Below are 25,894 nucleotides of genomic sequence, written 5' to 3'. Positions count from 1 at the left end.
ATCATGTTATCGAAGTGGTGACCTTTATGGGTTGAGACTGAATCAATAATCATTAATACATTAATTTAAATGATTTCATTTTCCCTGGTAATCAGGGTGGTGTCCAATTATTATCAATTTGGATGGACAATTTATGAAAGTTTTATATTTATCTATGAAAATATCTCATAGATCTCATACTACATAGATTGCTTTATTATTCCTTAACTTATAGTACTGCTATTCTGTATCTCACAGTGTAGTGTATGGGGTTAAATAATATACCCATTATTAGGTACACGTGGTCTACATTTAACAGTTACATTTATATCTCCGTCAATGTACAATATCAAATATCAGAATACTGCCTTTGCTTATTTATGAAATCTCAACACATGCATGTGTGTGACTTCAGGAAGAGAGTGGCAGAGGGGCTTGTAGAGACAAAAGTGCAGATACATAAATCACTATGCAGATGAAAATATAAAACATCACTTACCAGCTGCTGTGATCTTGACTACGTCACTGTAATGTGTGTAGTATTGTCCCCTTTGTGCAGCACAACCATATTCTGAAGTTCCTTCTTCAGAGACTGTCACATCCATTATATTGTTTTTTCTTACAGTGGTCCATGATTTTGGCTGCTGAGGGTAAATGTTCCATAAAAACGTCCATCCAGTAGACTGCTGTACCTCACAGCTTAGAGTAACAGTGTCTCCAGTGTAGACAGACGTCTGAGGCTTAACCTTCACAGTTGGTTTGGGTTTTGCTGTTAATATGAAATGATGAAGGTATTAGAATCTCCATTTACAACACGAGGGGAAACTTTATTATTTGTGGAAATAGCAGCATTTGTGCCTAATGTGGCATTTAGATTCAGTGAATTCATTTAGATTCAGATACTAAAAAAGCTGCAGTGGTGAAGGTTGGACGTGTAATGTATTATTAAAATTATCAAAGTTGCATAACAAGTATGAAGTATTCCAAAATGAATGCTTGCTGGGTTTAACCAGCTTTTCCAAGTTTCATTCATACTGAACCAAATCCTGCTTATGCACAATATATAAGCACCACCAATCTCTGTATGTATAAAAACAATGATGTATTACAATGAGAGACAAGTGCCAGTGGAGTAGGAAGGGATATATGAATAAATTGAGACTATTTACACTTGGTCTTTTCATGCATCGTGTATCAGGAATGTCCAATTGAAAGCAAACTGTAAACTGTACTATCACATCAGTTTGATCACCATAATTTTAAGAGAGCAAATTCATTATGAAGATGTTGGTCTCTGATTGCAAGTTCAAAATAACAGTATTCTTTTTTCACTTTTAAAATAATTTGCTGTTGCCAGTGAAACTTTATAGTGACGGCACAATGGGAGTCACTGAAAGGAGCAGTGAAGGGGATGTGTAGGGTCCTTTATTATGGAAGCAGCATCTTTCCTCTCAACACACCATCTGTACAGCTCTGATAGTGGACTTTGCCTTTCTGATTATTTATTCTCACCTGGTTTTACTCTTGGCAGTGAGAAAGGTGCACTAGGATGTAATATTGCAAAGTTGATCTGATTCAACAAGGGATTTAATCAACGAATGAAGCATTGTTGATATTTCATATATACAAAATCATCATGTTGGGAGAAGGACAAAAATTCATTTATTTCTGTGTTCATATATTTATAGGCTTCAACCTGCTCTACTACCCTGAATTTCATCTCTAGAGGTTCAAAAAGAGAATGAAAAGAGTTAATTTCTTGATTCTGTACACAGCACAACTACTCAGTAGTAGCTGAGGACACTTCTCCAAGTGAAGGGTAGTCCTCATACTATGTGTCACACTCACCCTGAGACACAGAGTGAGCAGCATTTATGCAACATTTATGGCACACAGTGTCTCTACCTGGGAAGTTTTTCCATGAAACTTTCTTCCCTACAAGACATCTACCACGGTCTTATTGTACAGGTTCTGTTTGATTTTGTTGACACAGTTTTTTTGTCACATCTCTCATACTTTTGGTACTGAGATGAATTCCTGATTGTCATCTTGCTTCTGATGGCATCTCATTTCATGTCAGGGGTTTTTCCTGCATCTACACTACAGTGTAACACAGCGTGTTGATTTTTCACAGTCTCATTTTCACATATTTTTAGTATAGACAAGGCTAGAGCTAAATCAGGATCTACCTGAAGAAGTTCAGTCAGTGTCTTTTTCCAACTTCTGTTCTTTCCCTGATTAATTCTTCAATATTGTGCTAAAATGTCAATGCTTTGATCATTTATGAACATTTATGATAAATTGCACTGTACTTTCCCCTCTTCCTGGCACTGATAATTAAACTGGGCTCTGTCAAATACTGTATGATGTTATACATACCAAAACAGAGCTGCGTTTTGATGTATTTCCTTTTTGTCTAACTCAGTCATTGACATACAGAGAATACTGTCTGCATCATCTCCCATAGCCAAGATTTCACCTGGTGTTCTTTCGTTTTTAATACGCAGTTGAGATTCACTGTCAGATCCATGTGGGCCACTCTGATGTGTTGGATAAGTTAAAGGGCCCTAAATGTGTTATGTGTATTGCCAAAACTGCCATTATCTTTTTTTCAGTGGGTTAGTAGCTAAACTAGTAATATTTTAGTTGGCATTATGAGTCTATGTTATGCATTCATGTTTTGCAAACAATTTGTCCTCTCTTTTATGTCTGGTGTTCCAGATATGGCTAAACATGGATTGTTAAAATAAAACACAGACATATGTGACTTACACAACATTGCCAACTTTTATAAGCATCTAAAAATAGTGCTTATTTAGCAGACACTGAGGCACAAGTGGATTCTCAATGACCGGCACATCTATATGAACAAAGATGGATTCAACACACAGTATTTCAAATTAAAATAAATTATATGAAACCATTAATCAGACAAAATTCCAGACAAAAGCTGGTAACAAAATTAAGACTAGAAAACTTGAGAAACATGAAAGCTTCAGTAGAACCTCTGAATAAATAGTCGGATTGGAAGAATCAAAACAAAATGAAAGACACGTATCGTGCAATATGTTGTTATCGATGGGTTAAACTCTTTGTCACTACTGTGTTTCTCTCTTACCATCAATAGAAATTGTTGAACCCCATTTATCATTTACACCAATTCTGCTCTAAGGTGTTAATTCCTGACCTACTGAGCGCACCATCAACCATATGCCACATTTATCACTTAACTAGCTGCTTCCCCAGATGCATTTCACACTGTACGTCTCAGCTTGCACAACAATGCCAACTTTTGTCACCCTGTAAAAAGGTGAAAACAAGTGGTGAGGCCTGGTAGGCAACACGTAGCTCAGATGATCAAAGTTGTGTAACCAGTGTAAAATATTTGTATTCCAAGGGTGATGTTGGGTGATCTTGTTTTTCCTCTTGATGTTTCATGAGTGCTGAAGCAAATCCAAATGCAGAACTAAAATCAACAAAAAGCAAGTATGCATATGCCGTAGGGTCTTCTAGATGCTTCGGAATAAAATGTATGTAATGGTGTTATCATGTTCCTTTAGGAACTGGTATACTATTACTCCTATAATCTATTTCTGGTGGACAAGGAATTGCTATAATCGGATTAAACAATTAAATTAAACAATTCTGCCATTCATGTTTGTAAAAATGGCTTATTGGAATGATGTAATGAATATGGTTATGGTTCCTAAGAATCATAACTAAAATAGACCTAATGGGTATTACTGGATATACTTGTGCTCTCTCACAACTCGTTTTCTCCATTTCTTTTTCTGTCAGTTTCTCTCTCCTGCATAGTGTACAGAATATGTGCATAAGCAAGTACGAGCAGAATGCAGCATCAAAGGGCTTTTCATGCCACATTAGAGTTTGCCATTATCTGTCTCTTTTAACATGTTTCTACACAGTCAAGAGTGTATTATAGTGAGCCAGTTCACAACCACATCCTCTCATTATAATTCCTCTCAGGCTCCCTGTTTTAGCACCAGAATGTTCTACATTTTGCAGTAAAGCTAAATGTATTACACTGCCCAATGCTGGATCATGTTAATCACACTGCTGTCATTGAAGTAATTTATACCAAATTTCCAGCTTGTTGCTCAATTTATGTTTCACATTCTGTGTACCTCTGTACTCATCTCTGTACTGTGCTTATCTCTGTACTTATTCTAAAAAGTGCCAGTGGAGCAGCAAGGGATGCAGATAAATAAACTCTGTAGTACATCATCATAATAAATTACCAAGCAATACTAAACAAGTATTTATGTCTGATGAGGGTGGATGAATCTGGCCTAAAACTCCACAAACACTGTAGCAGGAAAGGAAAACTAGCAGGTTTTATGACAGTGTGATGATAAATGGAATGGATGAGCCCTTCACAATTAAATCATTTATAAAGAAATAAAGTTTATAAAGTTTGCTCACTTTGCCTATTATAAGAAGAAAATTAAAATGATTAAAACAACTGTAAATAAAATATTTTCTTTGATCACATTAAGGTTAATAGAGTGACTCCATTGTTAGGATGTGTGTTTCTAATCACTCTCAATACATATGTACTGACTGCATGGTGAGATGAGTTTACTGAACATTGATCACACTCACTTCTCTGATGCCATTGCTCTCATTTAAATAATTTATGAAGAAATATTTAGGTTTGTGAATTGTTTGGTGGGGTTTTTTGCAAATTATTCTGTAAATATTAAAATGATTAAAATAAAGTTTAAAAAGTTAAGAGAGTGACTCCATTGTAAGGCTGGACGAAGGACGAACATATCAGCATTCACAGAAAACCAGGTAGGTGACCACGGACAACAGGTTACAAACATAACATGCGATACTATCGTGAATTTAAAAATGTAGTTGAACATAATCAAACAAGAACTTGATAAAAGATGGACAACCCTGTACTCTCCTGCAACAGTTTAAATACACGCAGACATTAGACACGGAAGCCGGTACAGGTGTGTGAACATGGGCGTGGTCACAAACAAAGAGACAAACTCCCACATCACGCGGTGGTCCGTACCACGTGACCAGTGGGACTGAGAGCAGTCGTTGACAGTCTAATCACTCTGTCAATACATAAGTACTGAGTGCATGATCACACTCACCTGATACAGTCAGTGTAACAGCATCACTGGTGTGGGAGTAACGTGATCCTCCTGTCTCTGATCCTCTACAGGTGAATTCACCTTCATGATAATCTTTAACACCACCGATATTGTACTGCTGTTCACTACTGATAGTTCTCTCTGAACCCTCTTTCTTCCAGCTGTACTGCCACCTATAGACGCTGCTTCCCTGTATGTCACATCTGAGAGTGACAGTCTCCCCCACAAATACCTGTGGATCAGGCTTTATGGAGGCCACAGCTTTTGGTCTTGCTGTGGAAATATAATAATATATTTCTAATAAAACATTGCTTAAAATAGTAATACTTTGATGAAGCTGTTCACATGTCTATGTACTATAAATCTACTGGTATCACAAAACTAGAGCTGCTTTTTCTACTGTATCAAGTAGATGTGAGACAGCTACAACACCCAATACAATCAGTGTGAGGGCTCCACTGGTCTGTGAGTATTTTGGCTCTTACTGACTTTGTTTGCATACAGGAATTAGCACCTTCATGGAAGTAATAAATATTAGGGATTGGCTACTCCTCCTTATGTATATCATCGCTAAACTATTTGTACTGCTGATTAATATCAAATATGTGAGTGACCTCTGCTAGATCAGATGGCTGTACTTTCTTTTTAGCCTATGGTCTCACTTTCCAACATAATGAATACTTCTGCAACGTACACCGTATATCTAATGATTAATAACAATATTTAATTATAAATGTAACATCATATATTTTTCTAAATAATTTCAAAGCCAAAGTATAAGGAAAACAAAAAAGGAAAACTTACCTAATACTGTAATTTCAGCCACCTCACTGTAATGTGTGTGGTAGTTTCCCCTCTGTGCCTTGCAATAATACTTGAATCGTCCTACATAAGACACTATCCAACTTATTGTCTTGGAATGTTCATCTGTACTGGTCAGCGTTCCTGGGTGTCCATTGTATTTGTACCAGAGAAACTTCCATCCTACAGACGACTGTATATTACAGCTCAGTGTAACGATGTCTCCAGTGTAGACAGAGCTCTGAGGCTGCACCGTCACAGATGGTTTGGGTCTTACTGTTGATATAAAATGATGACTGTATCAGAGTCTCACACTACACAAGTAGAAGCCTTTACACCTTAAGATAGACTTTGTGTCTAATGGAGCACTTTGTTCAGTGAGATGAAATTGTCGCGATTAGCCCCTCCCTAGCATCCTGTCATCATGGTTACCGAGTCTCATGTCTTTGTTCGGTTTACTTCCCAGTTTTGTTTTCCATTCTGTTCTCTTCCTTTGCGTTGTTCTGTTGTAGCCTATTTCCATTTTTGTTTTCATATTGTTCCCTGTTACTATGTTTTCTCAGATTCCCGGTTTTGGATCTCTGAACCTGGACTATTGTAACTACTCTGATTTTGGATTTGCCCCTAATAAATCTCACTCTTCTCAGCGAATGCGTCCGCCTCCTGATCGCTCTGTTACAGAAATGATGAATGTATCAGTTTCTTCATTTACAGCACAAGTAGAAGCTTTATCGTCAGACGCTTTGTGTATAACGCAGTATTTAGTTTCAGTGTTTACTGAAAAAGTGTAAAATATTTGTATTCCAAAGTTCCTGCTTGCTGGGTGATATTGTTTTCCTACTTGATGTTTTATAAATGCTGAACCAACTCCTGCTTAGTGCACAATATATGTGCATATCCAGGTACACACCTCTGTGCTTATAATAAAAAGATAAACACCTCTAGCACAGAGATTAATTTACACTTGATTGCTTCATGCGTTTTGTGTCTGGACAGCCTAATTTTAGAAGAAGAATAAAATGATGATGAAAACAAACAACTGAAATTAGTGCTACATCATATTGATCACACTAGGTTTTAGAGCAACTCTGTTGTGAAAGTATAGATCCCTAGTCATTCGCAACACTTGAGTACTGAGTGCATGGTGAAGTGAGCCTGGGGTTAATTAATATTGAAGAGATGATCACACTCACCCGATATATACTATGTGCTTATTTAAGTAGTTTGGTTCACTGATATGAAATGATTAATGTATCAGACTCTGCCCTTAAAACACAAGCAGAAGCTTTATCATCTTAAGATGCTTTGTGCCTAGTGCAGTATTTACATTCAGTGTTTACTGAAGAAGTTTTAGTGGTGAAGCCTGGTAGGCAACACATTGCCTAAATGATCAAAGTGGTGTAACCAGTGTAAAATATTTGTATTCCAAAGTTGATGCTGGCTGATCTTGTTTTTCCTCTTGATGTTTCATGAGTGCTGGACCAAATCATGCTTAGTGTGCAGTATATGTGCATAAGCAAGAATGAGCAGAATGCAGCATCAAAGGGCTTTTCATGCCATATTAGATGTTGCCATTATCTGTCTCTTTTAACATGTTTCTACACAGTCAAGAGTGCATTATAGTGAGACAGTCCACAACCACATCCTCTCATTATAATTCCTCTCTGGCTCCCTGTTTTAGCACCAGAATGTTCTACATTTTGCAGTAAAGCTAAATGTAATACACCACCCATTGCTGGAGCATGTTAATCACACTGCTGTCATTGAAGTAATTTATACCAAATTTCCAGCTTGTTGCTCAATTTATTTTTCACATTCTGTGCACCTCTGTACTCATCTCTGTACTGTACTTATCTCAGTACTTATTCTAAAAAGTGCCAGTGGAGCAGCAAGGGATGCAGATAAATAAACTCTGTAGTAAAGCATCATCATAAATTACCAAGCAATACTAAACAAGTATTTATGTCTGATGAGGGTGGATGAATCTGGCCTAAAACTCCACAAACACTGTAGCAGGAAAGGAAAACTAGCAGGTTTTATGACAGTGTGATGATAAATGGAATGGATGAGCCCTTCTATGTAGGGAAAGAGAGTTTGTTTTAAATACATCACTCATCCTTTACTGAGAGAGACACACATTTGTACTATCTTTGTCATTGCTCACAATTCAATAAATTATAAACAAATTACTAAAGTTTGTTCATTTGCCTATTATAAGATGAAAAATAAAATGATTAAAACAAACAACTGCAAAAATATTACTTCAGTTTGATCACACTGAGGTTATGTGACTCACTCCATTGTAAGGATGTGTGTTTCTAATCACTCTCAATACATAGGTACTGACTGCATGGTGAGGTGAGGCTGAGTTTACTGAACATTGATCACACCTGCTTCTCTAATGCCATCGCTCTCATGGAAATAATTTATAAAGAAATATTTATTTGTGGATTGTTTGGTGATTTTTAATTTTTTTATGCCAATTACAAGATGAAGATTAAAGCAAAGTTGAGTAACTCCATTGTAAGGATGTAGGTGTCTAATCACTCTGTCAATGCATGATCACACTCACCTGATACAGTCAGTGTAACAGCATCACTGGTGTGGGAGTAGCGGGATGCTCCTGCCTCTGTTCCTCTACAGGTGTAGTCACCTGCATCAGACTCTTCAACATGGCTGATTATGTACTGATTACTGTCTGAATTCTTTTTCCCAACACTTCCTTCAGCAGAATGAACTGGATTATCTCCATCTCCTTTCTTATACCAGTTGTATGTCCACTCACTACTTCCATATTCCGGTATGACACATTTAAGAGTGACAGTCTCTCCTATGAAAAATTCTGTCCAGTCATGTTGTAATGTAAGTGTAGCTTTTGGTTGTTCTGTAAGAGCACAATATTTAAAAAATATTATTCAATATTAAAGTTTCCCACTTGATGTTTCATGAGTGCCGAACCAAATCCTGCTAAGTGTGCAATACACATGCATAAGCAATTACACACCTCTGTGTAATATTGTTCAGTGTTAATGTTTCTGATACACGCTATGCATTCTACACTTTAACAAAAATAAATGATTTTTGTATAGTTACCTGCCTCGTTTTCCAAACTATCTAAATTGGCTCAATTTTCAGCCAATTTTCAGCTAATAAAAAGAAAAACTGCTCTTTTATAAGTACATTCCTTACTGATCCTTTAATACCTATTGTCATAACACAATACATATGGCATGTATATTGGCTAATTATTGATGTAGAAATACATGAACCAAAACAATTGTCACACCCTCTAGATCAGATCAGTCTGCCGATCAGTCATGCCTAATTATTGATGTAGAAATACATGAATTAGGCAATTAAAAAGATCATTCTTTGAACTAAAGCAATTGTCACACCATTTGCTACAGTCCCTCCTAGAGTCCACTGATCAGTCAGGCCAATCTATTAGCCACTGTGCACACCCCTGTCTGCACATACACTCTCATCCTCATCAGGAACTCTTTAAACGTCACTTCTACAATCCTCACTTTGCAAAGTCTTGTTAAGATGTCTCGTGTTGTAAGCCGTCTCTCTTGTGAATTGGCTCCGTGCCCCGTACATTCTTGCATTGTTTTTTCACCTTGCCATCGTCCGTCGATGTTGCTCCTTTTTGCCCTGCTGATTTTTGGACTGTGAGACTCTCTTTTGCATTGCCTGGTTTCCCACTGCCTGCCCCTGTTTAACCATGCTCTGCCTGACTACACTTGAAGGTTTGTTTGATAGTATGTTTATTAAATGTTCACCTGCATATGCTTGCTCTATCTGTCCTTACATCAACATTATTTGGACATTCCAAGTTGCTATTTACAGACTCTAGTTCTGCTTTTAACACTTTTTTGCTCCTTCCAGACTAGAGCCAAGTAGCCTTGGTCTTTATAAGTCTATCTGCAGCTGGGTATTAGACTTTCTGACACACAGACCCCCAAGCGTGAAGACTGGTGCTCAGTCACACTAAGCATGAGGACACCACAGTGATGCAGAATATTACAGCATGACACAGAGGAAGGACATGTGCAGAATAACACAGTATGAGATCAACACTGTAGAGTAACATAGTATTACCATTACATTATTACATCAAACCATTAGCTTACTATATACATATATGTGTTAATACATAACTGTATGCATTGAACTGTATTACTCTGCCCTTTACATTCACTACTTACAATGTTTTGAATGCTATGAATGTTTCTATCCAGCCAGACTCCATTTTTAGTGTAGACGTTGGGCCCACTGTAATAATTCAATAACAAATGTTCTGTCGTGGTGCGCTGAGTACACAGCAGGAGGGACACCACCACTCCACCCCTGCCCCCACCCACCACACCTGCCCCCTTCCCACCCTCCCAATTATTAATAATCATGAACACCTATTCCCCGTTTGCCCTCTTTTGTTCTCCACATTATTTAAACCCACATGTCGGTGCTGCACTTTTCCAGTCATCCTTTTCCTAGAGCACGTTGCCTTAGCTGCTCTCAAACTCCTTTGTTTGTTCTCAACACACTGAGTTATTACTGCTGCTGTGTCAGGTTGTTTACTCCAGTTCATTAGTAATGATAATAAAGACTCTCCAGCTTTAACTAACTACTTGCCCCTACATCACATGTTCATTACTCAGTATGAACCTCTCTGATCAGCTATTTACTATGTTTCAGGCAGCCAGTAAAATAATCACAAATTATGTTTATTTTAAATGTATATATTCTATGAAGTTTCAATATTAAAAGAATTATAATAATAAAACCTAATGTTCTTCAAAATCTGTTTGGAATGAAGGTTTTAAAAACACAAAGACCTTCATGAGTATACTGTGAGTTTCCCTTTTGTAGACAAAGAGTTAAAATGCTAATCTTATGCTCACTGAAAATACTCTTCTCATTTTAAATTCAGAACAAATAAGAAAAATTGAGCTCAGAATGTCACTTCCAGAATCCTTACATGTAGCAGGATGAGAGATCACATATACATCACGTAAATTACTTAGTGAACATGTTTAAAATATGTCAATATTGTATTATTATTACTGGAGAATTTTAAGAACTGATCTCCTATTGAATCTTATTCACCAGCATATTTGGAAGTTGTTCCCTGTTTCAGTCCACCCTCTTTGTGTATCTGTGTACATGATTACCTGTTTCTGAGTCTGCAACTTCAGTTTCAGTTGTTTGGTCACTACTGACGAGAGGTTTCGGATCTGAAACTAGGAGAAAAAGGAGGAAACTGAAGTGTGCGAACTCTGGTGAGGAAGGTGGACCCCAACTCTAAATGCATGAGTTCTGAGTGGTTCCCATCTGGCACCTGTATATTATGGGATGTGAGTTAATTCTACCTGTATATTATTGGGTGAAAGTTCCTTCTACCTGTGCTGAAAGAACATCTTAGAGAAGTGGTGAGAGAGCTGCTCTGACAGATCTGTGAGGGCTGTAGGAAACAGACCAGCAGAACGAGCTGCTGCTCCTGGGAGACGGGTTTGGCTTCACAACCCTCAGCACCAAAAAGGACTCAAGTTAAGGAGTAAGTGGGAGCTGAGTGTTCAGGTAGGGTGCTTCAGTATGAAGACTGGCTACCAGGGTGCTTCAGTATGAAGACTGGCTACCAGGGTGCTTCAGTATGAAGACTGGCTACCAGGGTGCTTCAGTATGAAGACTGGCTACCAGGGTGCTTCAGTATGAAGACTGGCTACCAGGGTGCTTCAGTATGAAGACTAGCTACCACAGTGCTTCAGTGTCTGTTAGATTAAACCTCAGGCTGTTCTGAGAGACTGTTACACTTGATATTCAGGGTACATCAAGTCTTGTTTAAATAGCTGATGTGCACACATGGATATACTGGTGTGTTAACATTTTGTTATTGTTACTGCTGTTTGTCAGCTGATTCTAAATGGATGAGCTAAACAGACCCAGAAACTCACACTGGCTCATATTATTATTTTGCACATGTTTTGGAGGAGTTTCTGTTCCTGTCTGCCCTCTTCATCTATGTCTGTGCCTGGCATTACTTTTGTACTTTTCTTTCAGTTTCTGCTTTAGTATGGAGCTTGTGGCTACTTGCCTGTAAGTGTGAGGTATGTGTAATAAAGAGCAAAGACTCTGTTTCCTGTCTCTGAGTGGGTCAGCTTGCCATAGCGCCACTACAACATTGAATGTAACTGCAATATTTCAATATATCTTTGGTGGCCAATCTTATCTACCAAGGGCTGTGGTTGCAGGTTTTCATTCCAACCAAGGAGCAAAGACATTGCTATTACACTCAACCAGCTGGTTTTAGTCTTCATTAAGTGGATTAATCATATTGGGACTGGTCATTTTAGCTGTGTGCACTACCTTCAATGCACTTAACATCTGCAGACCCACTGGCCCTTGTGAATAAAACTGCCCACCTCTCAACTAAATGAAGATATGAGTATGAATCACCTTGAGCTTGTACGATGCAGATGAGCAGAAGCAGCACTAGAAATGTGGAGAGGCGTAAACAACATTATGCATTAATAGCACACATTCACTTCTATCACAGGCTCCAAGTGCCTTGAAGAGCTGAATTTGACAAAGTTTCACAGAATCTGTATTAATGCTGGTTCAAACACTATGCTACATTATTCTCAAATCCACATGTAAACTTATCCAAATCAATACTTGTTCATTTTGTACTGTTTTATCTGTTATCCTGTCACTCACTCTATGAACATAAACATCTTCCTGGAACAGACTAAGTAACGTCAATTTCTGAATACCTGTCACTAATTGATTAAATGATTAAATGAAAGTCCTGAAAACATTAACATGCAAATGTACAAATATACCAACAGAGAAATCCAACTCCTGATATAATCAATAAGTAACATTACAATCCAAGTCTTTTCATTCAGAAAAAGAGCAAGTCAGTTGGACCTTATATTTCTTGAAAGTCAAAAGTACCTTAAACTGAAACTCTCTACACTGACTTCAGCATAAAAATAACTTAAAATCCAGCTGAGCTACAAAACTTGATTTAACCACACAGAACTTGATTACTCAGGATCCTCAGACTACATATTAACAACATATTAGCATTCTCTTTAATAACATAATAATGGCATAATTCACTCACAGAGCAGCGCAGAGAGAGGACAGAAGTCCATACTGTCCTGCTAGTGACTGACTGACAATGAGAAATAATGAGTGTTAAAGCCTCAGCACTTCCTGTTTTCTTACAGTTAGACAGAGAGGTGCAGATGAAAATTCACCCATTTCTCATTTTTACAAAAACTAATTTGAGTTACACTTGAGTACTACATCATTAGCATATATAAAAATATATGCAATTGATACTTCAGCAACTACTTAAATCCTCTCCAATAAATAAATAAATAGTGATATATCATATTAAATGCAAGGCATGTGACATCAGTTATTTTATGAACATACATTTTTGGAAATAGCATTTAATTAAATGAAGTTAGTCACCTACAATACCTTACAGTCTGATACAGTAACAAAGTCAACTGGTCAATTAAAAACAGAACTGGCAAATTAGGCATTAATATAATTGCATATACTAAATACAAGTCAAGTAATGGCCATCTTCATGCACAGTACTTTGAAATGAGTGCTAAAATGTAGAATCCTAAAACTACGTCCAAATATGGTGGTGAGGAGCAATAGCAACAGTAAGTTGCAGAGGAGGTACAGAGTGAACTGTTCCTGGCTCTGCATGTGTAGTGAGAAAGTTCTGTTACTGACACCCATAGTTTTGTATCAGAGTGTGAAATGTCGTAGTATAAAATCAGTGTTTAAATATGTTGTGTTCATGGGGTTAAACTCTAAACTGCTTGTTGCTTTTACCCATAGAATTGGTCAAATGAGGTATGAAATAAACTTTATCTATCCAGCTCCATCTGTCCTTACTGCGGTGGTCACCATGGAGATGCATGGTGGGACTGAGTGCTGCTGTGTGTCTCTGTTCTCTGTCCTTTACCTGCTGAGCTGGTGCTGAGGAGCAGCATGTTGGTAAACTGAGACTGGCCAGTATGTAGGTGACAGTCTGGACTACCAAAACTATTTCAGGGTTGTATCCTTTTATTCCATAATGTGTAACTTTATATACAGGTATCTGAAGTTTAAAAATAGATACATTTAAAGAAGTCATTCATTGTGTTTCAGTTCCATCTCTGCTAGACCAAAATAGAACCTAAACCACATCCTCTTATAAAACAGTATGTCTCTGTCCAGCATGTGCTTGTAGCTTTTACTAACTGGCCATGCACACATTTTTGTAAAGTTTTTATGAACATAAATATATTAACACTCATATTGGAATGCTGTTGTGTTCATGTAATTTATGACTAACATTTACCTGACACTTTTTTATCCAAAGCAACTTACAATTATGACTGAGCACAACATGAGCAATTGAGGGTTAAGGGCCTTGCTCAGGGGCCAACAGTGGCAAACTGGCAGTGGTGGTGCTTGAACCAACAACCTTCTGATTACAAACCAAGCACCTTAACTGCTGAGCTACCACTGACTTCACTTGTGTACATAGATCATGGTGCACTGAGTTTGCTATGCTGAGATGCTTCTAACAAATAATACACTATACTGTTCTCAAATATTACTGGTTGAAATAATAAATAAAATTACTGAGCCATTGGTTGTTCTGCCACTCTCTCTGCATCCCTTCCCCAGACCAATCAGAGGCCACAAACTGCTAAATCAAGATCAACCTCCCCCACAAACTACTGACCACTGGTTTCCAGTCACTTCCCCCCCTTTACTGTGAAGTCTGTGATTTGTAGCCTAGTTCTTTCTGTATCAGTGTTCAGAGAAATACAACTGCACAACTGGAGGCTTTTTAGGTGTCTGTTGAAGGCATCATTATGGCTGTAAGAACTGCTTCTGTGTCCTACACATCTGCAGAAACGGTCGTGCCACCACCCACTACAAAAAAGGAGCTGTTATGCCTCTTGCCTCCCATCCAGTCTCGCTCCAGTGCTCTACTTTTCTGTTCTATTACTCATCTGCCCTACCCCAGCTCACACCCTTAATTTACATCACCTGTGCCTCATTCCCAAACTCATTTATGCACAAGTATTCACTCCTCCTTCATCTTCACCAGTTTTACCAAGTCTCTAAAGTTGTGCACTCAGTTACTGAGCTGTATTCGATTATTCCTGCCTGGATCTGATTATTGCTGCCTGTTGTCTCCCTGTAACTGTACTGTGTGGAGCATGGAACGCAACCAGAGATTCTTTGTCCAGACTCTGTTCTGTGAAGTTCCTCTACAGCGGTTATGCATGTCCATGTCCTGTCAGAGATGAGGGTTACAAATGGTCAACTGTTATTCTGGACTGTATCAATATCAATATTCTACCATATACAAGCTGGAAAAATGTGAAGCTCAGCTCCTTATACAGCATTATATAACATAATGCTAAATACTATCAGATTAAACAATACACTAAGTACCAGCTTTAGTTTTATAAATTCCTAACACAATCTTCCTGTAAAGCATCTAAATATCTGCTGCTTGTGTTCAATAGGTTAAATCCTAAATTTGTCCATTTTAAAAGTTAAATCTGACATACCAGGCTGTCTTAGCAATAAAGAAGTTTATAAAGTTGGTTATCCACATTCTCATAACTTGCACTGTGGTATACAATAGCTCATTCTCTGCCCAAATTACTAATTTATTACAATTTGGGGTCAGATACATGTTTAACTTTCATGCGCACCTGTTTCTGGTGTTGGCTGCAAATGGGATTGAGGCAATTAAAACAGAAACCTCTACATGTGATACTGAAATATGTTGCTGCATTAGCTACATGGACATCTGCACAGTCAGTGAAAAGTCCATTCTTTGCCTATTTGCTCATGTATGTGGGTTCAGACACCTTGTTGTGCTGCAAAAATACAGGAGATACCACAGAAGCTACACGTGGTGTGAATGTGCACGTGTAGCTGTTTTAGTTTTGTCTTCAGTGAGAAACTGAATGAAAGAGCAGAACTGCTTCCTCAGTGACTAAACCCACTGAGCTGAACTAGCATAGAAGCCAAACCACAAGAACTCTCTTGATTAGTAAGTGTAAAACCTTGCCAAAAGAAGTACAGCTCTGTTCAAGAAAACAAATGGAAACATTTCATAACAGACCCTTATAAATACAACATACTAATTTTCCAAGTTTGTTAAAAATTTAATGTTCTACAGCTAGAATTTGACCCTTTATAAACATAAATTATTACTAAATAACATGTGATAGGGTGGAGCTCAGCAAAGAAACAAATGCTGAAAACCAGTTTTCTTACACTGTTAATGAAAACTTACATGCAATGCAAATTTGCAGGCACACAACATACTGAGAGCCTGTTGCAGCTCAGTGGAAATGGAGCAGAGGACATAAAACTCAAACAAAGCTAAAAAGAGAGAAAAGACACAAAGTAGAATCAGCAACAAGTCAAATGAAAACAAAAAATAAAAGAGAAACAGAAAATGAAGTCAGAAGGTGAAGAGGCAGTGAAACAACTATTCAGAGTCTAATTAGTGGTCATCAGTGGTTACTGGAATGGGACTCACACATCATTACCAGCTCTGGTTAATGTTACATGATGCTGAAAATAACTGCAGTTAACAGAACATGTGATACCATCTAAGTGGAAGTACTTGACAATGTATTTTGCCATACTGATGCAAACTTGACAGATTTTCTTTGTAGCCAGGCCATAAATCCACGGGTCTTAATAATAACTAGTTAGTTTAGGGAAAGTTAGACGACTACAAATAAAGTTTCACACGTGAGTTTCAATTATTATGAGAGTAGTGGTACTACTCTAATGATTATTATTATTGTTATTGGTTGGGGTGGCTCTGAAGAATATATCAGATGGGTTATACGGTTTGGTTTATGTAGAATCCTCATTGAATAGATCATCTCAAAAACTGACGGTTCCTTTATTCAACAGTTTCACAAGCACACTGTAAGAGAAAAAGAAAAAAATACACTTATTTCAAACAGTGTTACCCAAACAATTCACAATCTAGATCCACTTTCGTTAATGCACTTCAATAGCTAGATACGACACCAAAATACATTTAATAATTTGCCAATAAAATCAGTATAAAACCCAATCTACAACCGAAACATAGCATTACTCCCTTCACAACTCTTACTCGTAGATGTGAAGACACATTTCTCATGATTCAGGTTGTTAACTAACTAGCTGTTCGCTACCAAGCACATCAGCATGACCGCTACAGCCAAACTTACACTAGATAAATGGTGTTGGTCGAGAGGGATCATATGCAAAACAAACAATACATGGTGAACAAACAATTAAATAACATTACCTTGTTCACCTTCAGCAGAGTGTTAAAAATCCATCTCGTATGCCATTACATCTGTTTGTTCTGTTGACGGAATAACGGCTTCCACGAATAGACAGTCGATGCTGCCAAGGCTTGAACAAGCAATTAAAACACTTCCTGTCCACAATATAGATTTAAGCGTGTCACATTAAAAGTCTCACAAACCACGGAATAATCATTTAAAATATTTCCTAAACAATTTAAATATCCTTAACAACAGAACAACCAAACAAATCACCAACAATTTAAATAAATAACGGTCACATCAATACACCCATTGGACAATGGCTGTTGTTTGTATTCCTATTTTTGTACTATACAACTCATCGGTCTTACGGTGGCAGAGCCTCTAGAAAATGTCCCCATATAATCATTCAGTTCAGAAGCAGGACTGAGATTCTCTTGAGATTCTCTTCTCGTGCAGACTGGAGAAGATGATTTAAAGCAAGCAACACCAGATTTCCCTTGCAAATCCACATATACATAAATTCTTAGAAAGAACTTCGAATTAAGTCGCCATTGTGGTATATTCATTCTGTAAAATGTGATTCTATAAACTATTTGAAATTAGTTGTTCCTCAGTATGGCTTCACAATGTAGCTTGACAAATGTCCCACCCAGATAGAATAAATGTCTTTATTATCTCTGTTGTGATTTCACATATGTTTAATGTCAGACCTACCCGTAATGTCACTTCTCATTTTCTGAGCTTGGTCTCACATCATGAATTCAGGATGCTATTGTAAAGAAATAGTAGTTTCATCCTTATGTAAACTAAGCTTGTCATCTTTTTAGAAACAAGTACATCAAGAATTTGAGGCAACTACATGAGAAATGTTTTATGTTTGTTAAATCTGCAACTTTATTTTATTAAAATGTTTCTTTTAAAATTTAATTACAAGTAAAAACAGATTAGAATCATCCTTCAGCTATGTTAAAAAGATCCCATATTATTAAGCATATTACTGCTAAGAAAATATTACATATAAGAAATGTATGAAGATGCTAACTGTACACAAACACAAAGAACATTTTAGAAATATTATAGTACAATTTGTACATATCAAAGTAATAGAAATATTTGTCACAGTAACAGAAAGGTGGGTGGTCTAGTAAGTAACAATGCTGCCTCCCCTCTGGGGGACTAGGGGTTAATCCCTGTCTGGGAACACACTATGCTACACCAGTAAGAGTCCTTGGGCAAGACTCCCAACACTACACTTGCATTCCCCTGGGACAAACTTGAAAATTGTACGTCGCTCTGGATAAGAGTCTCTGCCAAATGTGTTGATGTGTTAAATACTAAAAAACTAAAATACAATAAAAAATATTTAGTTTTGTAAGTAATTAAGCTAGATAGCAACAATGGTATTGAACCATTTAAACTTCACAGGATGTGTGAAAAGGAAATATTTGTACAAAATATAGACACTTGGTGTGTAAGATAAAATAGCAAGAACATGTTTAATATTCTTAATACAAGTGACTATTAACATCAGTTGAAACTTCAATCTGGAACTACAGTAAAAGCACCACAACCCCATTACTAGAGCTGCAGTTACTGCCAGGTTTTATAAAAGAAGAAAATCCAGAAGGGGAGGTCTGCTTACAAGTTCCTCTTAGAGTAGTGGGAAAAGAGACCTCTCAGATGGAGTGATTCTTATGCAGAGGTTTATAACACACTGGATCCCAAGCTTGCTGTTAAAACACATTCAGCACTATATTGGAAATAATTTCATCTCCTTAAGCAGACGTTTCAGCCTCTATCAGTTTATAAAGTCAGTTTTCTTTAGTAGTTAATTTCATTCAATGAACCATTTCTGAAGTTTGGTAAATAGATGTTCAGGAAATTGAGAGTTCTTACTTTGAGCTCTGAAGCATTTGATTGCCAAAACAAAGGACACTGGCAGATATGAAGAAGTTGCCAGTAGACTACTGAAGAGTCTGAGGACTGAGAATCTTACACACACACACACACACACACACACACACACACACACACATTGTCAAAACATGGCCACCAATCATGAGTGGTGGCTGCAAGAGGCTAATAATGGTAGTCAACATATAAAACCTAAAAACAAGGTTTTTAGCTGTTTTGTTCCATAAACATTATAGAGTCAGAGAATGCACTGGGATTGACTGGACCACATTACATTTAAAGCATTTAGCTTATGTTTTGTCAAAAACAACTTACAATTCTTAATGAACACAACCTGAGCAACTGAGGGTTAAGGATCTTTCTCAGGTAGCCAATTTCACTCACAAGGAAGCTGTGCAACATCTGTTCTATATCTGCAGCGAAAGTCAACTGCTCACATCTGAAATGCATTAAGATTCATAGTAAGTTGTTTAAGTCTGGTCCTGTCAACAACATATAATTTAAGGAGATACCAAAATGTTTGGCACTGAAGTTAAATGCAACTCTAATCTGGTCTGGTTTGCATGGGTGATATACTCCAAATGTGGGTAAATAACACCATTCTTCCCCATCCATCACAGAAAGTGCTAGCTCAGTATTATCCTGATCGAAGATTTTTGTATGAATACCACAAAAAAGCGACTTACAGCTAGCTCTCTGTTGCTGGGGAGACGTGTTCTCAGTTTGTGAAAAGGAAGAGGAGCTACTCAGCTGTTAGAATCATCTACGCACATCTCTTTGTCCATTAACTGAATGAACTGTCTGTCCTCAATAGAGGCTGCGATCTTATGGTCATCATTTGTTTTCTCAAAAATTGTACTTCCGCATGTTCACCCTTTTATAGCTGTCTTTTGAGGTGAATTTCTCTTTTAAACAGAGATAATTTGGGCAAGGGTGGAAATGAGGATGGCCATTGATCAAAATGTTTGTGTTATACATGTTAATAACTGCAGGCTTGTGGGTGGCACCCAAACAGATATCACCTATTACAGCCTAGCCAAGATCAAACTTCTGAGCATAAGTATGTTGTGTGGGACATTGTACTGGTCTCTTACCTTATGAACTTGAAGAATGTCATGCCCAAAGAGAAGGAGAATCTGGGCATCATGATCAAGTGGGGGAATGAGATGTGCAATGGGTTCGAGGTGAGGATGGAGTTTTGTGACCTCAGGAGTTGGTATCACAGATCTATCATCTGGAATATGATCACATTCTGTGAGGGTAGGAAGAAGCACACTTATACTGCCATCTAAAGGCTGAGCAATAAAGTTCATAGCTCTTCTTCCAGCAATATCTGTGATCCCTGCACATGTCCCCTGGGAAACATTTTCGTGAGGCAGATCTTGGAACAAGATCTAGAGCTATTGACAGCTCCGCAGATTTCCGTGCAGTTGGCGTTTACAGAAGGTGAGTCCTTTTCCTCCCTGCCATGCTCGAGGTCAAGCCTTACATGCATCCATGGAGCTGGACCAGGATGAAGGGCAGCAACGTGCGCAGTGCTGTGTCACTCTGCACCCAGTAAGGCTATCTTGCAATCTGTAGCCATGTGGCTACTTGACGAGCAGCACCGGAAATATCTTTTAGAAAAGCCTTACGTTCCTCAAGGGACTTGCTTCTAAAGCCTCTGCAGCGCTTGAGGGGATACGGCCCTTTTGTGGATTGGACAGTACCTGTCAACGTCTGCTTTGCTGCTGCCAGACTGTAACATTGTGGAAACACGTGATGGGAAGAGCTCAGTTTTGTGAGAAGAGATGAGGCCCTTGGAGTGGCCAAATCTTCTCTGGGAGTGTTCTGCCTTAACTGTTTCACCACTGGATGAGTGAAGAATGAAGCTAGGATCATTTTGAATGTGAACCTCTGCAGACAAACTGAGTACAGAATGAAAATGGTGGATATGGCACTTGGTATTCCAATTTGTACTGACCACCATGAGCTATCCATTTCTCTTGCAGTGCATATGGCAGTTTTTCAACTATAAGATGAATTCCCCTTACAGTGTCCAAATAGGCAAGTCCATATAAGTAACCCTCTAATTTTGCTGACTCTATTTCTCTTAACAGGTCCCCTAACTCTCAACGGATCCTTGTTTCTTATCTTGGGGAACTCCTCTAGCCTTTTGAAGAGGGCTCTCTCAATAATTTCTGGCAAACCACAACACTCTTCGAAATATCATCATGCCACGCTGAGTCCAGCAGTAGGATCACTAACGTGATCCTGTAAGGATCAGTGGAACCATGGTGGAGAGAGTAGATAGTTTCAGGTACCTTGGAGTTCACATCTCGCAGGACCTGTCCTGGTCCCGCCATACCAACTCCCTGGCAAAGAAGGCTCGTCAGCGTCTTTACCACCTCAGACGCCTAAGGGACTTCAGACTGCCCTCCAAAGTACTGCGGAACTTCTACACCTGCACTATCGAGAGCATCCTCACGGGGAACATCACAGTCTGGTTTGGGAATAGCACCAAGCAGGACAGACAAGCACTCCAAAGGGTAGTGCGTTCAGCAGAGCGCATCACTCATATGGAACTTCCTGACCTGCAGACCATCTACTACAAGCGGTGCCAGACCAAGGCCAGGAAAATTGTGAAGGTCCCCACCCATCCCAACAATAGACTCTTCTCTCTGTTGAGGTCAGGGAGGCGCTTCCGCTCCCTGAAGACCAAGACAGAGAGGCTGAAGAGGAGCTTCTTCCCACAGGCCATTCGGGCCCTGAATCACGGAAACTGATAAACTGTGGGGACCACCACCACCACCATGTAACATGACTGTATATCTGTACATCTGTATATATAGATTTATACTCAATTACCCTGTTACACAACAACTGTAGATATGTTATTATACAAAATGGATCTGTACATTCTGTAGATTGTGTACATATATACCCAACCATATACATTGTACATTGTGTATATAATCATAATATACATATATTGTACATACATTGTTAATATATTTTTGTACATACATAGAATATATATATATATTTATCTGCATATATATATTTTTCTCTATGCACCCTTGTTTCTCGTCCTCAGTTTGGACAGAGCACTCTCCACCATTTCACTGCGCGTTATATTGTGTATGACTATGTATGTGACGAATAAACCGAACTTGAACTTGAACGTGAACAACTCTCATCCTTCGAACATACTCTGAAGACTGAAGACCTAGCCATTTGTTCAGAAGGTCATGTTCCTCATTGGAAGTCAGGTTTAGTCCTTCTAGAGCATTCACAAATGATGATTTCCATGCCCAGCAGTTTTTTAGGGCAATCATGAAACTTAATGAGACCAGATGTGACAAGCTCCCGGCGGACTAGGTATCTAGACATATCACTAAACCCTGTATGGTATGGCATTGATGTTATGATGCATGGCTATGACAGGTGTCTGTGGATGGTGCTGACCTTCCTGGGTGCGAAAGGAACTGTATGTTTGTGAAAATGGTTGGTGGGGCACGGTGGGTTGGTGGGATCTGTTTGCCTTTGTATGGCTCTCTAAGTAGATAAGAGGTTGGTGTGGCTTTTGGGCGATTACCATTTCCTTGAGCAAAATCATGACTTTCAACAACAGTTATTTTGTCTGTGCTTAGTGGTACACAGTAGCCATCATGTGACTGATTTAGTGATATGTGATCTTTGTCTTCTGACTGCCGATGAAATTGCAATGTGGAGTGACACTTGACATAGTCACTTGTTCTCTTCCCTTTAGAATCACGAGGGATGCCTGAGACATCTTAGCCTTACTACTCTCACCTAAATCCAGCTCAGCCACAGCAGATTCAAGAATCTCAACCTCTGCCGAGGCAGCAGCAACTTGCTTTTCATGTTACAGAGTAGTAAGTGCAGCTTCCGTCTGTGCTTCCTGCACTTCCTGCATTGGGCCCTTTCTACCATGAGCTCTGTCTCTCTTTTAACATAAGTAGAACGAGCGCGTGCTGCCTCTGCTCTGGCAAGAGCCTTGGCAGCTATGATACTTGCCGATGACCCGCTCTTAGAAAGGCTTGTTATAACAGACCTAGTGTCAAAGGGTTTTTCTGTTGAATCATTAGGTTGAGTAACTTGCTGCATCTTCGTGTTTTCACCACCGTCCATCTTTGCGCAGCTATAACCTCTCACAGGTGGATGTCGTGCCGGTCAATAACTAATTCTCGAAAGGACTGCTGAGTTGACCCTGCAGTGCTGATGCTTTTCACTACTCTGTCCCCTATGTGTGTGCTGGCACGAATCGACAGGTTCATGAGATCTAAACAGTGAGATCTGGAAGGCTTGAATGAAGACAAGCAGTGAAGTAAAGTTTAACGTTCTTTACTTGTATATCTTGAGCAACATAAGGTTCCAGGGTTTCACTTTTTGCTTTGTGAAACTTCCTTTGCTTTGTGCTTTTACATCTTTACACACTTAAATGATGTTCTGCTTAACAAATGCAAATTAAGAGTTCCAGTGAACATCATCTTGGTATAAACATGGACACTGTTGAAACATTTTGGTCCTACAGTAGCAAATGTTTAACTTGAAGTGCACAGATAAAAAATTCAGTTTACATATTAGCATACAGTTACCAATACAAATACGTGCATTAGACAAATGTAGTGCAAACACCAAAGAGAACAGAACTTAAATGAACCGATGTCTGTCTATATGAACAACAACCAATGAGGCAGACAGAGTGTAATAAAAAACACTGGATGGCTTTGAACTTCCTCAAACTTAATAGTAATAAATCTGAAGCCATTCTCATAGCATCTCCTTCCACTCTCAGTAAAATTTGTCAACCCACTCTATCTATCCTTGGTTTTATCACCTGCTCTGTAACTCAGGTCCATAACCTCAGTTTTATTATGGACTCTTGAGGCAAATATTAATAATATTACCAAAATTGCCTTCTTACACCTTAAAAATATCACCAGACTGCATCCCACACTCCCGGATTCTGTAGCTGAAACTCCATCTCATGCTTTTATTACAGCCAGACTGGATTACTGCAACTCAGTAAGTGCAGAATTCAGTGGCAAGAGTTCTCACGCACACCAGATCACAAGGAAAAAACAAACAAACAAAAAAAAACCTACACTGGCTCCTGGTCCATTATCGCATACAGTAGAAAATCTTACTCATGGTTTTTAAATCTTTACATGGTCTGGCTCCTGATTACCTTTCTGCTCTGTTGTCCAGACACAATCCCTCATGGCTGCTCCGGTCTGCAGATGCTCTTTTGCTCTCTGTTCCTCCTACCAAACTACACACGTATGGTGATGGAGCTTTTAGAGCTGCAGGCCCAAAGCTATGGAACTCCGTCCCCTTGCACCTCCATATCTGCCCATCACTATCCACCTTTAAAAAGCATTTAAAAACGTTTCTCTTTCAGACTGCCTTTACTGATCTGTAAATCCTGTTTATATCTGTTGCCTCACTCCTTTGGTATTTTATCATAGTTGTCACTCATTACTGTAACTTTAACCATGTCTTAATCTTTCATTTTATTTTCATTTATCTACTTTGTTGTCATTTTATTATTCTTGTGTTTTACCCTGTTATTCTTTCTTATAATTCTTGTCATGTTTTCATTTGCTATTGTAACGTGTCCTTGAGTGTCCTGAAATCTACTTATAAATAAAATGTATTATTATTTTTATTATTATTATTATTATTATTATTATTATTATTATTATGACTGTGCATCAAAACCCGACTGAGCAGTTCTCTGGGGCATAAACCTGAATTAGCAGTTCTCCAGCCAGGTTCTCACTGATCAAGGCAGACCACAAGACTTGCTGAAATAGAAGGCAGAGGGGTTACACTTATTGATAATCAGTGTAACTCTTTACAATCCCATGTTAATATCACACCAAGTATTCATGCATTTTTACTAGTTGAATTTTTCCTGGCTGCAAAATATATCTTGGCAAACTTGGCATCAAAAAGAAGTGATGAGGTTTGAGTGGTGACATTTTATTGGCGAGGCTTGAGTGGTATGATTTGAGTAGTGCTCCCTAAAATAAGTGTGATATTAATGAGATTAATTAAAACATTGTCAATTGTTAACCTGCCAAAGTGTCATGCTATAATTATCATCATCATCACCCCATTTATACCAGTTCGTATGTAGTTATAGCTAACATTGTATATACGAGCTCTAAATTAATATCTTATGTTGGGATTATAAAAGAATTGGAGCTAATGTAGGATTTTGCATTAAGAGCACACATATGAAACAGGCATCTATGAAGCAGGATATCCAAAACTAGTCCATCATTATTGAAGATAAAACCTATAGGTTTGAATATAAATAAACTTACTGTAAAGTTATTTTTTAGGAAAGAACTTGCAGAATTGTAAATATAACAATACAAACAGTATTTTTTTCTCTTTAAATTACATATGATAGTCAAAAACATCTAAGCAGTGTATGCCTCAATTATTTGTTAATTACAATTAACAAATTCATTTAGTATAATCAACTCAACTACAATTACAGCATCAGAAAAGGTCAAATGGGAAGCTGTCATATTTCAGAGTTTGGCACTGCCTGGCACAGGGTTGGGCTGGCTTACTCCAGTCCATTCAGACCTCCCTCTTCTCAATATAGACCTGCCCCTTCTTAATACAGACCTGCCTTGTCTCAATTTATTTAAAACAACAAATGCCAAAATTGTACAAAAAAAGACCTTGCGTGAAAGT

General features: G+C 38.2%; 1 protein-coding gene across 1 annotated transcript in view; it reads right to left on the bottom strand.

The window, feature by feature from the left end:
• The window catches only part of LOC145643530 (Fc receptor-like protein 5), a 39,799-nt gene extending 22,402 nt beyond the window's left edge, over nt 1–17,397 (bottom strand). The window contains exons 1-8 of the mRNA XM_081695040.1: nt 17,275–17,397; nt 16,255–16,902; nt 13,042–15,237; nt 12,369–12,404; nt 11,087–11,155; nt 8,485–8,796; nt 5,916–6,188; nt 479–748 (exon numbers count right to left, since the gene is read on the bottom strand). Of these exons, the coding sequence (XP_081551166.1) occupies nt 479–748; nt 5,916–6,188; nt 8,485–8,796; nt 11,087–11,155; nt 12,369–12,404; nt 13,042–13,072 (991 nt within the window). The 5' untranslated portion in view covers nt 13,073–15,237; nt 16,255–16,902; nt 17,275–17,397. The remainder of the gene's footprint in view (nt 1–478; nt 749–5,915; nt 6,189–8,484; nt 8,797–11,086; nt 11,156–12,368; nt 12,405–13,041; nt 15,238–16,254; nt 16,903–17,274) is intronic.
• Between the last annotated feature and the right edge of the window lie 8,497 nt (nt 17,398–25,894).

The sequence above is a fragment of the Electrophorus electricus genome, chromosome 13, assembly GCF_041902795.1.
Source record: "Electrophorus electricus isolate QZ-2024a chromosome 13, ASM4190279v1, whole genome shotgun sequence".
In the NCBI taxonomy this organism is placed as follows: domain Eukaryota; kingdom Metazoa; phylum Chordata; class Actinopteri; order Gymnotiformes; family Gymnotidae; genus Electrophorus; species Electrophorus electricus.
This window is presented reverse-complemented; position numbering and strand designations above follow the sequence as displayed.